Source organism: Leucoraja erinacea, chromosome 1 (genome assembly GCF_028641065.1).
Source record: "Leucoraja erinacea ecotype New England chromosome 1, Leri_hhj_1, whole genome shotgun sequence".
Classification (NCBI taxonomy): Eukaryota; Metazoa; Chordata; class Chondrichthyes; order Rajiformes; family Rajidae; genus Leucoraja; species Leucoraja erinaceus.
In genome coordinates, this window is record NC_073377.1 from 109,068,402 (window position 1) to 109,086,880 (window position 18,479).

The 18,479-nt window shown below is 42.9% G+C and overlaps 1 protein-coding gene across 1 annotated transcript in view; it reads right to left on the minus strand.

Annotated features, from left to right (window-relative positions):
- LOC129700560 (probable E3 ubiquitin-protein ligase HERC4) overlaps positions 1 to 18,479 on the minus strand; it is a 73,808-nt gene that overhangs the window by 25,097 nt on the left and 30,232 nt on the right. Inside the window, exons 11-16 of the mRNA XM_055641168.1 lie at positions 17,375 to 17,480; positions 15,932 to 16,124; positions 14,480 to 14,637; positions 5,726 to 5,812; positions 4,107 to 4,199; positions 2,194 to 4,008 (exon numbers count right to left, since the gene is read on the minus strand). Of these exons, the coding sequence (XP_055497143.1) occupies positions 2,194 to 4,008; positions 4,107 to 4,199; positions 5,726 to 5,812; positions 14,480 to 14,637; positions 15,932 to 16,124; positions 17,375 to 17,480 (2,452 nt within the window). The remainder of the gene's footprint in view (positions 1 to 2,193; positions 4,009 to 4,106; positions 4,200 to 5,725; positions 5,813 to 14,479; positions 14,638 to 15,931; positions 16,125 to 17,374; positions 17,481 to 18,479) is intronic.

The following is an 18,479-nucleotide window of genomic DNA, read 5'->3' on the forward strand; positions in this document are numbered from 1 at the left end:
TGCACACCTGTACATGGTACTAACACCATCATGAAGAATGCAGATAATACAACGGTGATTGGCCTCATCAGCAACAACGATGAGTCGGCCTATAGGGAGGAGGTCCAGCTCCTAGCAGCATGGTGCGCTGACAACAACCTGGCCCTTAACTCCAAGAAGACCAAGGAGCTCATTGTAGATTTCAGAAAGTCTAGGGGCGGCACGCGCACCCCCATCCACATTAACGGGACGGAGGTGGAATGTGTTTCCAGCTTCAGGTTCCTGGGGGTCAACATCTCCGATGACCTCTCTTGGACCCACAATACCTCTACTCTGATCAAGAAGGCTCACCAGCATCTCTTCTTCCTGAGGAGACTAAACAAGGTCCATCTGTTTCCTCAGATTCAGGTGAACTTCTACCGCTGCACCATTGAGAGCATCCTTACCAACTGTATCACAGTATGGTATGGCAACTGCTCTGTCTCCGACCGGAAAGCACTGCAGAGGGTGGTGAAAATTGCCCAACGCATCACCGGTTCCTCACTCCCCTCCATTGAGTCTGTCCAAAGCAAGCGATGTCTGCGGAGGGCGCTCAGCATCATCAAGGACTGCTCTCACCCCAACCACAGACTGTTTACCCTCCTACCATCCGGGAGGCGCTACAGGTCTCTCCGTTGCCGGACAAGCAGGTCCAGGAACAGCTTCTTCCCTGCGCCCACCCCCCCCCGCCCGGACACTCCTTCCACAAGGAAAAAAATGATTGCACTACTATGACTGTATGCACGTAAATATATTTATTTATTCCTCATATTCTATGTCGCTCTTCTAGGGAGATGCTAACTGCATTTTGTTGTCTCTGTACTGTACACTGCACAATGACAATAAAGTTTGAATCCGAATCTGAACCTGAATCTTTTCTCCGGGTGCTTCGGTTTCCTCTCAGACTCCAAAGACGTAGAAGTTGGCAGGTTAATTGGCTTTGATAAGTTGTAAAATTGTCCCTATTGGGTGTATGTTAGTGTACGGGATGATTGCTGGACAGTGTGGACAGAGTGGGCTGAAGGGCCTGTTTCCATGCAGTATCGATAAAGTTTAAACTGTAATACTATGGAACTCATTTCCAAACAATTGTGGAGGCCAAGTCAATGGATATGTTTAAGGCAAAGATTGACAGATTCTTGATTAGTAAGGGTGTCACAGGTTATGGGGAGAAGGCAGGAGAATGGGGTTGAGAAAGAAAGATAGATCAGCCATGATTGAATGGCAGAGTAGACTATATTTTGCATTCTGGTATTTTTCTATTTGTAGTACCTGCTGTACTTGTCCTCGTGTATGGTATATCTGATTTGAATGGGTAGCACGCAGATAAAAGATTTTCACTTTGGTACACACAACAATAATAAGCCAATACCGACATGTCTTTACATAGTCGTACAGCATCAAAACAGGCCCTTCAGCCGAACTTGACCACATCGACCAACATGTCCCATCTACACTAGACCCACATGAAATACAGAAAGATCCTCAAGCAATATGAACTACAGATACAGATTAATTTCTTCCCCAAGGAGGTAATTCCCTTTCATATGTTCTAGGAGCAGAATTGGGCCATTTGGCCCATCATGTCTACTCTGCCATTCAATCATGGCTGATCTATCTTTCTTTCTCAACCCCATTCTCCTGCCTTCTCCCCATAACCTGTGACACCCTTACTAATCAAGAATCTGTCAATCTTTGCCTTAAACATATCCATTGACTTGGCCTCCACAATTGTTTGGAAATGAGTTCCACAGATTCACCATCCTCTGACTAAAGAAATTCCTCCTCATCTCCTTTCTAAAGGTACGTCCTTTTATTCTGAGGCTGTGCCCTCTGGTCCTAGACTCTCCCACTAGTGGAAACATTCTCTCCACATCCACTCTGTCCAGGCCTTTCACAATTAGATAAGTTTCAATGAGGTCCCCCCTCATACTTCTTAAACTCCAGCAGATATGGGCCTGTGCCGTCAAACGCTTATCATATGTTAACCAAACTATTCCTAGGATCATTCTTGTAAACCTCCTTTTATTTTATTAGTACCATAAGGAATCTTAAACTTATTTTTAAGTAAAGTCAATTGTTATGTAAGCAGGAGAGAGATCGATTTACACACATCAAGCTCCCAGAGAACAAAAATTAAAATGTGATTTTTATGAAAAAAAATGCATATTTTACCTGAAAATAGCCACGCAATGCAGTTGTCTGATAGGATCGTAGTTGTGTCAATGTGTTTTGAAGGATCTCTGTTCTGTTGATAAGTAGAAAACAGCTGCCAATATTTAAAATCCTATTCATTGCAGCTCTCATTTCAAGGTAAAAGAAATCAATGTCAATGTCTTCATAGTCAAAATAGTAAGTGTTATCTTCACAATCGTCCTCTTCAGCAGTTGAATCAAATTCAAAATTGACATCAGGGGAGTTCATGTCGATCCCACTAGATAACTCAAGGCTTAGTGCAGGGGCAGGAACGATCCCATTCGAGTCATTAGTGTTACCAGTAGACGTCTCAATAGTCCTCGCAGATGTAGCAATGATTTCGGTCAATGGTTCTGGGTTCCGTGTAGAAATCTCAATCATCCCAGTAGATGCCTCAGTGTTCCCAGTGGATGTTTCAATGTTCGCAGCACATGCCTCAGTGTTCCCAGTCAATGTTACAGTGCTCCCATTATCTCCAGCTGAGGCTTCAATGATCTCAGTAAGTGAATCACTGATCCCAGTTGAGATTTCAATTATCCCAGTAGGTATCTCAGTAGATGTTTCGGAGTTCCCACTTGGTACATCATTCACCCTGGCACATGTCTCAGTGTTCCCAGTCAATGTTTCAGTACTCCCATTATCTCCAGCTGACATTTCAATCATCCCAGTAGATATCTCAATGTTCCCAGTGGATGTCTCAGTGCTTGCAGTCAAGACATCATTGATCTGAGTAGGGCCATCAGTGTTCTTCTGTGGGGCATCAACAATCCCGATAGGTTCGTCAATTGCACTGGTAGAAATATCAAACTCCAAACTATGATCGATATCTGTGAATGTACTGTTCTGCATAGAGACTTCAATGTTTGCACTGGAAGCATCAAGAATACTGTTAGATGCTTCAGTGTTTCCAGCTGAGAGATCTATGATCCCAGCAGATGCATTAGGGTTCCCAGTTGAGGCTTCAATGTCCCTTGTAGGTATTTCTGTGTTCTCATTTGAGACTTCTACGATTCCAGTAGACATATCGGTATCTTCAGCTGATGCTTCAACAATCCCAGTAGATGTATTAGCATCTCCAGCAGAAGCCTCAATGATCCCAGTAAATGGATCAGTATCTCCAGCAGAAGCCTCAATGATCCCAGTAAATGCATCAGTATCTCCAGCAGAAGCCTCAATGATCCCAGTAGATGTATCAGTATCTCCAGCAGAAGCCTCAATGATCCCAGTAGATGTATCAGTATCTCCAGCAGAAGCCTCAATGATCCCAGTAGATGTATCAGTATCTCCAGCAGAAGCCTCAATGATCCCAGTAGATGTATCGGCATCTTCAGCTGATGCTTCAACAATCCCAGTAGATGTATTAGCATCTCCAGCAGAAGCCTCAATGATCCCAGTAAATGCATCAGTATCTCCAGCAGAAGCCTCAACGATCCCAGTAGATGTATCAGTATCTCCAGCAGAAGCCTCAATGATCCCAGTAGATGTATCAGTATCTCCAGCAGAAGCCTCAATGATCCCAGTAGATGTATCGGTATCTTCAGCTGATGCTTCAATGATCCCAGTAGATGTATTAATATCCCCAGCAGAAGCCTCAATGATCCCAGTGGATGTAACAGTATCTCCAGCAGAAGCCTCAATGATCCCAGTGGATGTAACAGTATCTCCAGCAGAAGCAACAATGTTTTCAGTATATGCATCCATTTCTAAACCAGCAGATACATTGATAACCAAAGCAGATGCATGAGTGCTGTTAATATTGCCCAATATTATACCGTAATCAGTGATATTCTTATTCTGCAAGAAATAAAACAACATTAGAATTTTTTTTTTTGGACAATCTAATGAAAAACCTTTAATTGTAATGTAAACCAGATCGATAGAATAAGACTTACAGAAATACTCAGCTGACAGATTATCGTGAAAATCAAAATTTTGGTTTCCATATTAAAAATACAAGGGTAGGGAATTAGTTCTAGCAATGCTTTCTGTGAAAATAAAAGGAAATTAACAATTGAGATTTGTACTCTTTCATTAGTATTTGTAACATTCTGTATTTGACTGTCATCGTTTATACCAGTGCTTCTTAAACTAGTGAGTGGTTCACCCAAGGATGAATTAAATTATTTTGGGGCGAATGAGGGTGAATGATTTAATTTATTCAGATATTATACACAAGGGAGAATGAGACGAAAATTATAAAAATAAAAGAAAATTTAGTTGAGGGTGAATGAAATTTTGTGAATGAGACTGAAATCATTTAAGAAACACTGGTTTATACTATGAGCTCTTCTCTCCGTCTTAGCTTGGTGACAGTGCAAAGGACTATGAGCAAATGAAACAAAATACTGTAGAGGCAAGGGAGTCCTGCCAAGATGCTTCTGCATGAATGAACCAATAATAAATGTAATAAATGTAAGGAACATAACAGACTGCAGATGCTGGAATATAGAGCAAAAGAAAGAAGGCAGCATCTGTGGAGGGAAATAGACGGGCAATGTTTCTCCAAGTTGCCAAATATTTTAACTCCCCTTCCCATTCCCACACTGACCTTTCTGTCCAGGGCCACCTCCATTGCCCAAGACAGTTCACACTTAAATTGGGGGAACAGCTCCACACATTTAGCCTGGGTAGCTTACAACCTCATGGTATGAATATTGAATTCTCAAAATGGTAGGAAACACTCCACCGCAACCCCTCCATAGACTGCCCCACTGAGTTCCGCCAGCTTTTTGTTTATTGCTCAAGTAAATTTGTACGTTCTTTTCGCTTTAACAATGTTTTTAACTCGTTCAAAGTGCTGTATTGAAGAAATCTGAAATAAAGTGTAGGAAGGAACTGCAGATCCTGGTTTACACCAAACACAGAAATAAAATTGCTTGAATAACCCAACAGGTCAGGCAGCATCTCTGGAGAAAAGGAATTGGTGACGATTCAGATTGAGACCCTTCTTCAGACTGATAATGGGGGGAGAGGGAAACGTGAGATAAGAAAAGGTTCATTAAATGAACAAATCAAAGCCAGCATTGATGATCAAGGAAAGGTGGAGCCCACAATGGTCCATTGTTGGCTGTGAAAAAGGTGATAATGAGGGGATATGAATGTTGAAATTAAGCAGGCTGACGGTGAAACTAATAGGAAGACTAGGTTTGGGTGGTGGGGGGGGGGGGGAAAGAGCGAAGGAATGCAAGGGTTACCTGATATTAGCGAAATCAGACTCATACCGCTGGGTTGTAAGCTTCCCAAGCAAAACATGAAGTGCTGTTCCTTCAATTTGCGTTTAGCCTCGTTCTGACAATGGAGGCGGTCCAGAACAGGAAGGTCAGTGTGGGAATGGGAGGGGGAGTTAAAGTGTTTGGCAACCGGGAGATCACATAGGCCAAGGCAGACTGAGCGTAGGTGTTCAGTGAAACGATCGCCCAATCTGTGCTTGGTCTTGCCAATATACAGGAATCCACTCCTAGAAACGCCGATATATAGGAATAAATATTGGGCATCAGTTTTGTGAACTCACACAGTAGACACCTGTGTCACCAAAAACTTCTTGTGCACAGATGTAGAATTTGTTCTCCTGGTATTTAGGCTTTCTGGTGGAATTGACCTGTGAACAGAGAAATAAAAACTCTTACTAAAGTACTTTATTAACATTTTAAATAACTTTTGTTCTTCAGTAGGCCCTTGGTGAATCCCATGCTAATGTTGACATCAAGAGGTGCATTTTGAGTTCCTTTTCAGTTTTGGCCATCCTGCTGCATGAAAGATGTTGTCAAGCTGGAAAGGGTGCAGAGAAGATTTATGAGGATGTTGCCAGGACTTGAGGGCCTGAGCTAAAGGGAGAGGTTGGGCAGGCTAGGACTTTATTACTTGGAGCACAGGAGGATGAAGGGTGATCTTATAGAGGTGTACAAAATCACGAGGGGAATAGATAGGGTAAATGCATGTCTTTGAACCAGGATAGGGATATCAAGATTAAGAAGACATAGTTTTAAGGTGAGAGGGGAAAGAGTTAATAAAAAACTGAGAAGTATCGTTTTCCCTCAGAGGGTGGTGGGTGTATGGAACGAGCTGCCAGAGGAGGTAGTTGAGGCAGGTACTATAAAAACATTTAAAATACATTTGGATATGGATAGGAAAGGTTTAGAGGAATAGAGCTAAATGTGGGCAGGTGGGACGAGTGTAGGTGTTGCATCTTGGTTGGCATGGGTATTTTGGGCCGAAGGGCCTGCTTCAATGCTGCATAACTCAATGACTATTCAGTAATGGTTATATAACCATTGTATTTTACTTCGGAGTCACGTGATTGACTACATAAATCCTGACCCATATCTTCAGACGCATTGCAGAGCCCTCCAAGCGGTGAGTGAAAGAAAACCTGAAGGTAAGTACTTTTACTTTCACTTTCAGGCTGTTTTTCCCCCATGCAGACTGCGTGCGGAGAACACAGGCAAGTCTTATTATGGAGAAAAGTGGGAGAAATAAGGGAAAGCGCACCGCAGTAAACACTCAAGAAGACAAAATGTCTGAGAGTAGCGGGCGCCCGACGAAAAAGTCGGCGGTAGAAAAACCAGCAACTTTTAAAACGGGAGAATAAAGCCCCGTTGAAATGCCCACAGGGAGTAAGGCCAAAAAGAAAACAAACAGGCCAATAGACTCGGACGAGTCAGAACCAGAGGTTATGTCAGACCGAGTTTCACAATTAGAACTCCTCGTGGGGAAAATGATATATAAAGGCAAACTCCAGAAGGAGCATAAAAAATGCGGGCATATAGGAGAGCCAGCATATGGAACACCCAGGAGAGGTCCTGGGAAACGTAGGCCTAGAAGTGAGCCAGTGACCGAAATGCCTGATGATGATGAATAGTATGTTGGCCTAGCACAGAGCCAGCAACAGAAATGTCTGAAAGACAATACAGACGTTGGTCTACAGGAGAGCCAACGTATGAAGCAGCATCCAAAAGAGGGCTGATAGAATATGGTTCTATGGAAGAGCCTGAGATACCCAAAAAAGGTTTGACTAAGCTTAGGCCTATCAGAGAGCCAGCGCATGAAATACCTGAAGAAGAAATGCCAGGTGAACCCCATTATGAGGAGGAATATCCAGAAGATTCTGACAATGAATCATATGAAGACCAGAGCCCAATACAAAAACGCAAAGTACCAGGTCTGACCCAAAAATTATTTAGTCCCAGACACAAGGGGCAACATCTGCCAGAGGATATAGCAGAAAGTATAAATTACCTGCTTTCCCATCATTTGGAAGAACCAACCATGGATGAGATTGTGGACAAATACGAAATCCCGCAGAATTGCGCTCTGCTAGCAGCCCCAGCTGTCAACAGTGAAGTGTGGAGTTATATGGGCACCGCAATACGCGCACAAGAAATGAGGTTACAGCGGGTACTAAGATTAATGGGGTCAAGCATTATGGCGTTTGCCAGAGACCTGGAAAAAGGAAATGTGACAACGTCACAACAGGATATTATGGGGATGATGTGTAATGCACACTTTGAAATAAACTGTATTCGTAAAACTGCGATAAGACCTAACATACATCCTAAGTTTGCAGGGCTCTGTAAACCATCTAATATACAATTGCCGAACTTACTCTTTGGAGAAGATCTTGCCATAAAGCTGAAAGTTTTAAACGAAGAAGCAAAAACGATGGGTATGATAAAACCACCAATGTTTGGCAGAACAGTCCAAAGGCAATATCCATACCGAAGGGTGGCTGGAGCTAGTGAAGGAACAAGTCGCTCATATCCGTTTACACGCTATTGGCGCACGACCCCAGGACGTGGAGGACATGGTATTCCCACAAGGGGCAAGGTACAAAAAGTGACACCAGCAAACCCTGAGGTAGGTGGTTCTGATTCTGATAGAAACATATCAGATGTTTCCTATTCACAAATTGGGGGAAGGTTACAATTCATCCTAAAAGAATGGCATAAAATAACATCTGACGCATATATACTGTGCAGTATAATGGGGTTTAGAATTGAATTCTACCAACATGAAAATCCCCCGACTCAACATATCCCAAGACTAATACATTAGTTCTCTAAAGAAGAGAATAGAATCATTCAAGTAGACCTTGACATATGTTTGGCAGATGCAGTTTAATGTGGATAAATGTGAGGTTATCCATTTTGGTGGCAAAAACGGGAAAGCAGATTATTATCTAAACGGTGGCCGATTGGGAAAGGGGGATATGCAGCGAGACCTGGGTGTCATGGTACACCAGTCATTGAAGGTAGGCATGCAGGTGCAGCAGGCAGTAAAGAAAGCGAATGGCATGTTGGCTTTCATAGCAAGAGGATTTGAGTATAGGAGCAGGGAGGTTCTACTGCAGTTGTATAGGGTCTTGGTGAGACCACACCTGGAGTATTGCGTGCAGTTTTGGTCTCCAAATCTGAGGAAGGACATTATTGCCATAGAGGGAGTGCAGAGAAGGTTCACCAGACTGATTCCTGGGATGTCAGGACTGTCTTATGAAGAAAGACTGGATAGACTTGGTTTATACTCTCTAGAGTTTAGGAGATTGAGAGGGGATCTTATAGAAACTTACAAAATTCTTAAGGGGTTGGACAGGCTAGATGCAGGAAGATTGTTCCCGATGTTGGGGAAGTCCAGGACAAGGGGTCACAGCTTAAGGATAAGGGGGAAATCCTTTAAAACCGAGATGAGGAGAACTTTTTTCACACAGAGAGTGGTGAATCTCTGGAACTCTCTGCCACAGAGGGTAGTTGAGGCCAGTTCATTGGCTATATTTAAGAGGGAGTTAGATGTGGCCCTTGTGGCCAAGGGGATCAGAGGGTATGGAGAGAAGGCAGGTACGGGATACTGAGTTGGATGATCAGCCATGATCATATTAAATGGCGGTGCAGGCTCGAAGGGCCGAATGGCCTACTCCTGCACCTAATTTCTATGTTTCTATGTTTCAATATTGAGTAAAAAAGGGGTGATTATCAAAACCACCAATTCATATCTAGTATTTTTTCTAGATCAAAAAAGGATGGTGGCTGTAAAATCATTTTAGATTTAACAAGTCTCAACCATTTTATACAGTATAAACATTTCAAAATGGAGACATTTACTAATGCTTTGCATTTAATTTCAACAGAATGCTATATGGCAAACATAGATCTCCAAGATGCATATTACTCTGTAGCAGTGCATGTTAACGATCGTAGATATTTGAAATTTATCTGGATTAATCAGTTGTGGCAATTCAAAGCATTGCTTAATGATTGTTTACAAAACTGCTAAAACCAAATTTAGCATTGTTAAGAGCCCAGGGCCATTTGATAATGGTTTATTTGGATGACATTTTAATTGTGGGAGACACTGAAGCCACAACAACAGCATCAGTTTTAGAAGTCAAACTAACATTTCAAAATTTGGGCTGTCTTATCCATCCAGATAAATCTAGACTGACACCCAATAAAATAATTGATTACTTGGGGTTCACTATTAATTCAGAGCACATGATAGTGACCTTACCCAAGGACAAAAAGCTGCAGCTAATTGAAGGTTGTAACAAACTTATTTCAGATCAACAACCATCAATCAGCCAAGTGGCAAGCCTACTTGGCAAACTAATTGCTTCTTTTCCAGGTGTTCAGTTTGGCCCACTGCATTACCAACAACTGCAGCGAGCAAAGGTCCAAGCACCAAAAAGAGCAATTGATGATATACAATGGTGGATAAAGAATGTTTATTATTCTTACAGAAAAATTCTGGTTGAATCACCAGCTATCATTCTACAAACCGATGCAAGTGCACTAGGTTGGGGAGCTGCTGATACCATCTCGAGCTGTGGTAGATGGAATGCGGAGGAAGAACCTTTGCTCGAGGCACATGGCATTAACTATCTTGAATTATTAAGTACATTTCATGGGCTTAAAGCCCTTTGCGGCAAGGTACAACATTTGCATGTACAGGTTCAAATTGACAACACTACGGCAGTAGCATATGTCAATCATATGGGTGGAATCAAGTCAGAAGCATGTGACAGATTGGCAAACATGATTTGGCACTGGTGCATTACGAGAGACATTTGGCTTTCTGCAATTTACCTCCCAGGTAAATTCAATATAATTGCAGCCACTAGGTCACGAAAATTTAATGACAATACAGAATGGATGTTAAATTGTGACATTTTCCATAACATTGTTCAAAAATTTGGAAAACCAGAAATTGACTTGTTTGCATCCAGATTGAACCACCAGTTACCTCAATACGTTTTGTGGGAACCAGACCCAGGTGCAACAGGGGTAGATGCATTCTTGTTAAATTGGGGTGGAATGTTTTTATATGCATTTCCTCCCTTTTGTCTTATCAGTAGATGTCTACAAAAGATCAAACAAGATAATGCTTCAGGATTGTTGGTGGTCCCAGATTGGCCCACACAACTATGGTATCCACTAGTGTTAAAAATGGTGACTATAATGCATATCTCAAGACAAGAAAACGTACTCGTGCACCCTGTAACTGGTGATTTTCATCTTTTACATGATCGTATTGATTTGTTGATTTGCAGATTCTAAAAAGGCCACATGTCGGAAGAAGACTATCAGATCGCACTATGGATGTAATTGCAGGATCCTGGAGGGATAGTATCCAGAAGCAGTACATTTCTTACATTAAGAAATAGGAAGAGTTTTGTGTAAGACAAAACATTTCATACCACACTACAGACACTTCAGATGCTGTAGCATTCTTGTCAACATTACATTTTGATGCAAATTTAAGTTATAGTGCGATCAACACTGCAAGTCAAGTCAAGTCAAGTCAAGTTTATTTGTCACATACACATACGAGATGTGCAGTGAAATGAAAGTGGCAATGCTCGCGGACTTTTGTGCAAAAGACAAACAACAAAACAACCAAACAAATTATAAACACAATCATAACACACCTATTCTTTTACATAATAAATAATGGAAGGAAAAATAATGGAAGGAAAAACGTTCTGTAGAGTTAGTCCCTGGTGAGATAGGCGTGCCCTATCTGCATATTTATCGAGAGCATCTGAACAGCAGGTTCTAGGATCACACCCTTTGGTTTGTAAATACATGAAGGGCATCTTTAATGCTGAACCTCCCAGACCGAGATATACGGAAATCTGGAATGTGAGGGATGTACTCATGTTACTTAGGGATTGGAGTCCCATCTCAAATTTGTCTTTCGACAAAATTACCATGAAAGTAGTCATGGTAAATGGCATTAGTTTCAGCCCAAAGAGTACAGACATTACACAAATTACATATAGACAGAATGGGAATGACAACAGAGGAAATTACATTCTATGTCTATGACTTGCTAAAACAGAGCAGACCAGTAGTCACGAGGTGTAAATTGGTCTTTTCAGCATATCCTACAGATCAAAGACTTTGTGTAGTGACATATTTGAAACACTACATTGAGACCACCAAGCGCCTTAGAGGTGTAGAATCCGCATTATTCATCAACCATAAAAAAACACACAAAAAAGTGTCAACACAAACTATTTCCAGATGGCTGAAGCAGGTGCTATTGGATGCAGGAATTGAAACCGTTCATTGTACCAGTTCCAAAAAATGCCTCCCCTGCCTGTCTGAATGACTACCATCCGGTGGCCCTTACCTCGGTAGTCATGAAATGCTTTGAGAGGCTGGTGAAGAAACACATCTGCGCCTTCCTCCCTCGGAACATGGATCCATTGCAGTTCGCATACCGTCTGAACAGATCCACGGACAATGCGGTCTCCCAGGTCATGCACACCGCTCTCTCCCATCTGGACAGCCAGAAGGGGGGCTACGTGAGGATGTTGTTCATAGATTACAGTTCAGCCTTCAACATGATAGTCCCCACCAGACTGGCCGGGAAGCTAATGGAATTGGGACTCAACACCTCCCTGTGTGTCTGGGTCCTGGACTTTCTCACCGCCAGGCCCCAGGTAGTCAAGATGGGAGGGAATACATCGAAGTCCGTCACCCTGAGCACAGGATCGCCCCAGGGTTGCGTCCTCAGCCCCCTATTGTACTCCCTGTACACACATGACTGTATGGCTAGGTTCAGCTCCAACTCAATAATTAAGTTTGCTGATGACACTGTGGTGGTGGGCCTGATCTCAGACAACGACGAGAAGGCCTACCGGGAGGAGGTGGCTGATCTAGCACTCTGGTGCCAGGATAACAGCCTCCTCTTGAACATCAAAAAAACGAAGGAGCTGATCATGGACTTTAGGAGTGCACATCATCCGAGGACGTACACTCGATTGAGGATAAATGGGGATACTGTGGATAGGGTGAACTGTTTTAAATATCTGGGAGTCCACATCTCCGAGGATATGACGGGCATCACACGCCTCAGCACTGGTGAGTAAGGCAAGGCAGCGCCTTTACCACCTCAGGCAATTGAGGAAATTCAGTGTGTCTCCGAGGATCCTCCAGTGCTTTTCGCAGCGGCGGTGGAAAGCATCCTGTCTGGGAACATTACCATCTGGTTTGGGAATTGCTCTGCCAAGGACAAGAAGGCTCTGCAGAGAGTAGTGCGTTCAGCCGAATGCAGTATGGGAACTTCACTCGTCCCCCTGCAGGAACTATACATCAGGAGGTGCAACTCCAGAGCCAACAATATCATGAGACCCCTTCCACCACTGCAACGGACTGTTCCAGTTGCTACGGTCAGACAAACGCCTCCGTTGCCATGCGGTGAGAACGGAGAGGTTGAGAAGGAGTTTCTTCCTAGAGGCCATTTGGACTGTAAATGCCTTTCTCACCAAGGACTAACTCTACTGAACATTTTTCTTTCCATTATTTATTATGTAAAAGAATATGTGTGTTATCATTGTGTTTATAGTTTGTTTGGTTGTTTGTCTTTTTGCACAAAAGTCCGCGAGCATTGCCACTTTCATTTCACTGCACATCTCGTATGTGTATGTGACAAATAAACTTGACTTGACTTGATACTGACAAATTTAAATCTCATTCCACCAGGGCGGCGGCAACATCTGCGGCCAAGGATTTGGACGTTCCAATAGACCATATCCTCGCGGCCGCAGGATGGGCAAATGAAAGGATGTTTTACAAGTATTACCACAAAGAGATTGCAGACCCTGGTGTAGTTGGTGGTACTGTTTTGGATTCTGTATTAAATGTTCCCAGTGATTAAAATGGGACACATAATGTTTATCATAAATAAACCATTAACTGATTAAATAAATGTTATGGTTGCATGTTATTGACTGTCTTTCACTCATAGAGTCAATCAAATGCAGTGATACGCCGGAATTGAATCTACGGCCTGAAATCACAGAAGCTTTAAAACCTTCACGTAGTCACTCACGTGACTCCGAAGTAAAATAGTAAGATTAAACGAGAACTTACCAGTTTGAAGTTTGATCTTTATTTTATGAGGAGTTACGTTGAGGGACTACGTGCCCTCCGCTCCCACCCTAATAAAGATCAAAGGTAAGTTAAGTTGGTATCACGTAGCTTACTATTATCCTTTGGTATATATCATCTGTGATTTCACACCGCTGCTTTGAAGATTTTCGCACGGTCGCCTGGACGGGGTTTCTTCACGTAATCCCTCAACGTAACTCCTCATAAAATAAAGATCAAACTTCAAACTGGTAAGTTCTCATTTAATCTTACTATTAAATGGCATTTAATGAATTGAATGTACCAGTAATCTATTTGACTAGAGTCCTGAGCTCTGCATCATTGATTCAAAAGATATAAATTCAAACCCCACCTAGGTACATGAGGAAATTCAATTCTAGTAAATAAAGTAGCTTGGGCGCAGCGGTAGAATTGCTCCCTTACAGCGCTTGCCGCGCCGGAGACCCACGTTCGATCCCGACTATGGGTGCTATCTATACGGAGTTTGTACATTCTGCTTAGGTTTTTTCCAAGATCTTCGGTTTCCTCCCACACCCCAAAGACGTACAGGTATGTAGGTAAATTGGCTTGGTAAGTGTAAAGATAGTCCCTAGTATGTATAGGATAGTGTTAATATGCGGAGATCGCTGGTCGGCGCGGACCCGGTTTCAGAGATGGTAATGAAGGCTGTCAAATATACAGCGGGGTATATATAAACTGCAGAAATTGAACCTGGGCCTCTGGTGCTGTGATGCAGCAGCTCTACTGCTGTGTCACTGTGTCACCTCTTACATGATGATGCTAATTTTGTCCTGTGCAATCTGGTTTCTCAATGTGATTAGAAGTTTTGGACCCGAGATGGATAGAGATGAGAGTAAAACACTTACAGTGCTTGAACTTACCCTAAAAAGCCTCTGCAAAATAGATAGACAACTGTGAAGTTCTTTAGGAAATGTCTCTTGCTTGCTAGAAGTCCCCTGAAGAAGGAAGTGCGATGCACTTCTGAACAAATTCACCAGTTTGTTGAAAAAAAATTCATTGAGGCTACTCCACCACGATTCTGGTTAAAAACAAAGAACAGGTCAGTAAGGTTCATATCAAGGGCTCCACAGTAGCTAGTAGAGTTGCTGCCTCACAGCGTTGGAGATCTAGGTTCGATCATGACCTTGGGTGCTGTTGGGGTAGAGTTTGCATTTAGTCGGGATGGAACCCGGGTCTCTGGCGCTGTAATGCAGCAATTCTACCGCTGACCCACCGTGCCGCTCTGAGTTCACCTCAGAAGGTAAAATTGAAGATGAATAGTTTGTAATATGTTTAACTGAAAAGGTTACATACTGCGGTAGCATGATGGGAAAAGAGGCCAACATAGTGAACAGGATGTTAGGAGTGGCAATGAATAGATTCATCAGGTGGTTAGATTCCACAACATAGTGAATTAAACATAAAATATACATTGGAAATTTTAAACCAGGCTGAGGACAATAACTAATTGGGAAATAGAGGTGTCCTTTATGGCATCCATTTGTTAGATAAATGGAAGAATGTTTTATCCAGTAACAGGACACAGGAGGTTAAAGACGACAGACAGACAGATCGGACGTCTCAGTGAGATGGGGTTACAAGATCGTGCCAGAACGGAACAACTGTGTGTGCTGTTCCACAAGAGGATCTATTGTACTAATGTAAGGTATGGTCTGAAGAAGGGTCTCGACCCGAAACGTCACCCATTTCTTCTCTCCAGAGACGCTGCCTGACCCACTGAGTTACTCCAGCATTTTGTGTCTAACTTCGATTTAAACCAGCATCTGCAGTTCCTTCCTACACATGAGGTATGGATTGGTTGGGTAGCGTGCAGAACAAGCTTTTCACTGTATCTCTGTACACGTGGCAATAGGATCATAAGAACATAAGTGATAGGAATAGAATTAGGCCATTCGGCCCATCACGTCCACTCCGCCATTCAGGATTCGGTGGCTGAAGGGCCTGTTTCCACACTGTCTAAAGTCTCACCTCAGCCTCCGATGCTCCAGAGCAAACCATAAGACCATAAATAAGGCCATTCTGCCCACTGTCTGCTCCGCCATTCGATCATGGCTGATCGTTTTTCCCTCATTCTCCTGCCTTCTCCCCGTAAACCTTTGACGCCAAACAATCTGTCCAACCTCTCCTTGTAGCTAATATCGCCTAATCCATGCAGTATTCTGGTAAACCTCCTCTACACCCTCTCCAAAGTCTCCACATCTTTCCTGTAATGGGGCGACCAGAACTGCATGCAATACTCCAAATACGGCATAACCACGCATCAACATTTCCTGGGCCACACATCGAGTTCGGAGAATTCCTTGTGCTCATACCAAGTATCTGCAGTTGGCTTTCTTCCAGAGCCACCATGGCTGCACTCAGAAGACCTGCGAGTTTCACTGAGTTGTTCTCCTCCATCTGGATATCTATGAGTTCTGGCAGAACAAGATAGACTCGAAGAGCTTCTACACCAGCAGGAGACTTGGTCAAGGAGGGAATTAGAATTTCCTCCACTGTGGTCGTGACCTAAAAATCAATGAGTATGATTAATGTATCATCGTTAAAAATAATATATATTTATATAGCAACGTGCTTCAAGAAAATGTTCTTACAAAATTCATACAAAAGTTGATGTTGATCCGTAAAGAACAGAAGAGTCGAGGAGCTCAAGTATATAGTTCACTGAAAATGGTGTCACAGGTAGATAGGGTAGTGTAGAAGGTTTTTGGCACGTTGGCCTTCATCAGTCAGGGAATTGAAAATAGACACAAAATGCTGGAGTAATTCAGTGGGTCAGGCAGCATCTCTGGAGAAAAGAAGTAGGTGACATTTCGGGTCGAGACGCTTCTTCACACCAGTCCGAAGAAGGGTGTCAACCCGAAACGTCACTTATTTGTTTTCTCTAGAGATGCTGTCTGACCCTCTGAGCTAATCCGGTTTGTTGTGTCTATCTTCGGTTTAAACCAGCATCTGCAGTTCCTTCCAACACACACATTGGTTATAGAAGATAGACACGAAATGATGGTGTAACTCAGCGGGTCATGCAGCAACTCTGGAGAAAAAGAAAAGGTGATGTTTTGGGTCAGAACCCTTGTTCATACTGAAAGTAGAGGTGGGGTGGGGAATAAACTGGAGATGGGAAAATAAGTTGGAATGTCATATTAGAGTTGTGCAAGATAATGGTGAGGCTGCACTTGGAGTATTGTGTTCAAATTTGGTCACCCTGCTAATAGGAAGATGCTATTAGCTGGAAAGAGTGCAGAGAAGATTTAAATTGACTTTGCCAGGACTTGATGGCCTGAGCTATAGGGAAAGGCTGAATAGGCTGGGATTTTATTCCTTGGAGTGTGTAACGCTGATGGATAATCTTATAAAGGGGTATAAAATCATGAGGGAATAGATAGGGTGAATGCACAGACTTTTGCGCAGGGTACAAGAATCAAGAACTCGAAGACATCAGTTTAAGATGAGAGTGGAAAGGTTTAATTGAAACCTGAGGGGCAATGTTTTCACACAGAGGGAGGAGGGTATATGGAGCGAGTTACCAGAGGATGTAGTGAAGTCTGCTATAATAATAACATTAAAAAGACATTTGGATAGAAACATGGATAGGAAAGGTTTAGAGGAATATGGACTAAACATGGACAAATGGGATGAGCTGAGTTGGGGCATCTTGGTCACTATGGATGGGTTGGGATAAAGGCCTGTTTCCGTGCTGCAGGACTCTGAGTTGTTCTTTTCAGGTGCAGAGTGATTGATTCAATCGTTACAATTACCTCTTGCAAAAGTATGGGATGTTTTCCCAGTTTCTCGAACCAGAGACTTGCAGCTGACAGGTCGACTCCTGAGGTTTCCCTGCCTGTTTTGAAATGTTCATCCCCACTGTAAGAAGAAAATATACCATTAACATTACACAAGAGTTGTAGTTTAGGGTAGATTCTGGTTGGGATGATTCAGAACTTAGTGACATTGTGACAGGACAATAACCACACCCACAATGTCAGCAAGATGAAGGAGCTAGTTAATGACTTCAGGAAGCATGGTGGAGTACATGCCCCAATCAGCATCAATGGTGCAGATTTGGAAATGGTTGAGAGCTTCACGTTCCTTGGTGTTAATATCACCATGATTTGTTGTGGACCAACCACATAGATGCGACAACCAAGAAAGCACACCAACATCTCCACTTGCTGCTGTGACTGACAAAATTTGGCATATCTTCAATGACTCTTACAAACATCCACAGAAGCACCATAGAAAGTATACTGTCAGGTTGCACCACAGATTGCTTTGGGAACAGCTCTGCCCAAGACCTACAATTAACCTACAAACCTGTTTTTGGGATGTGGGAGGAAATTGGAGGAAATCCATACAATCATAAGGAGAACGTGCAAACTCCACATAGACAGCACCCGAGATCAGGATCAAACCTGGGTCTCTGCCGCTGTGAGGCAGCGGCTTTTCAGCACCATTGTTGATTGCTACCTCTCTGCTCTATTTAACCTTCATCCTTAATAAAAAACTGTAGATGCCATGTGCATGTACCTTTAATATAGTGACCTCACCACTACTAACCACTCCCCATATCAGAAGTATAATTGCAACCTCCCCACCCATTGATCCCTCTCTAGCTCCGGTGACAGACCACGTACAGCTAGGGCAGCAACGGTTATGTGATATCAATAAAAGTAGTAAAGACACAGTGTGTTCATGACTCATCTTTACATGGTGTCACAATCGTGCCTCCGCGCCTCCTGTTTGTCGGTTTTTATTTACGTTTGACCCAGTTCCCTATCCCTTGTTCTATCTCCCGTGCCATGGCTACCTCTTGCCGCAAGCCCGATGTGCTTGTCTTCGACTCGGACATTGCCCATCGGTGGG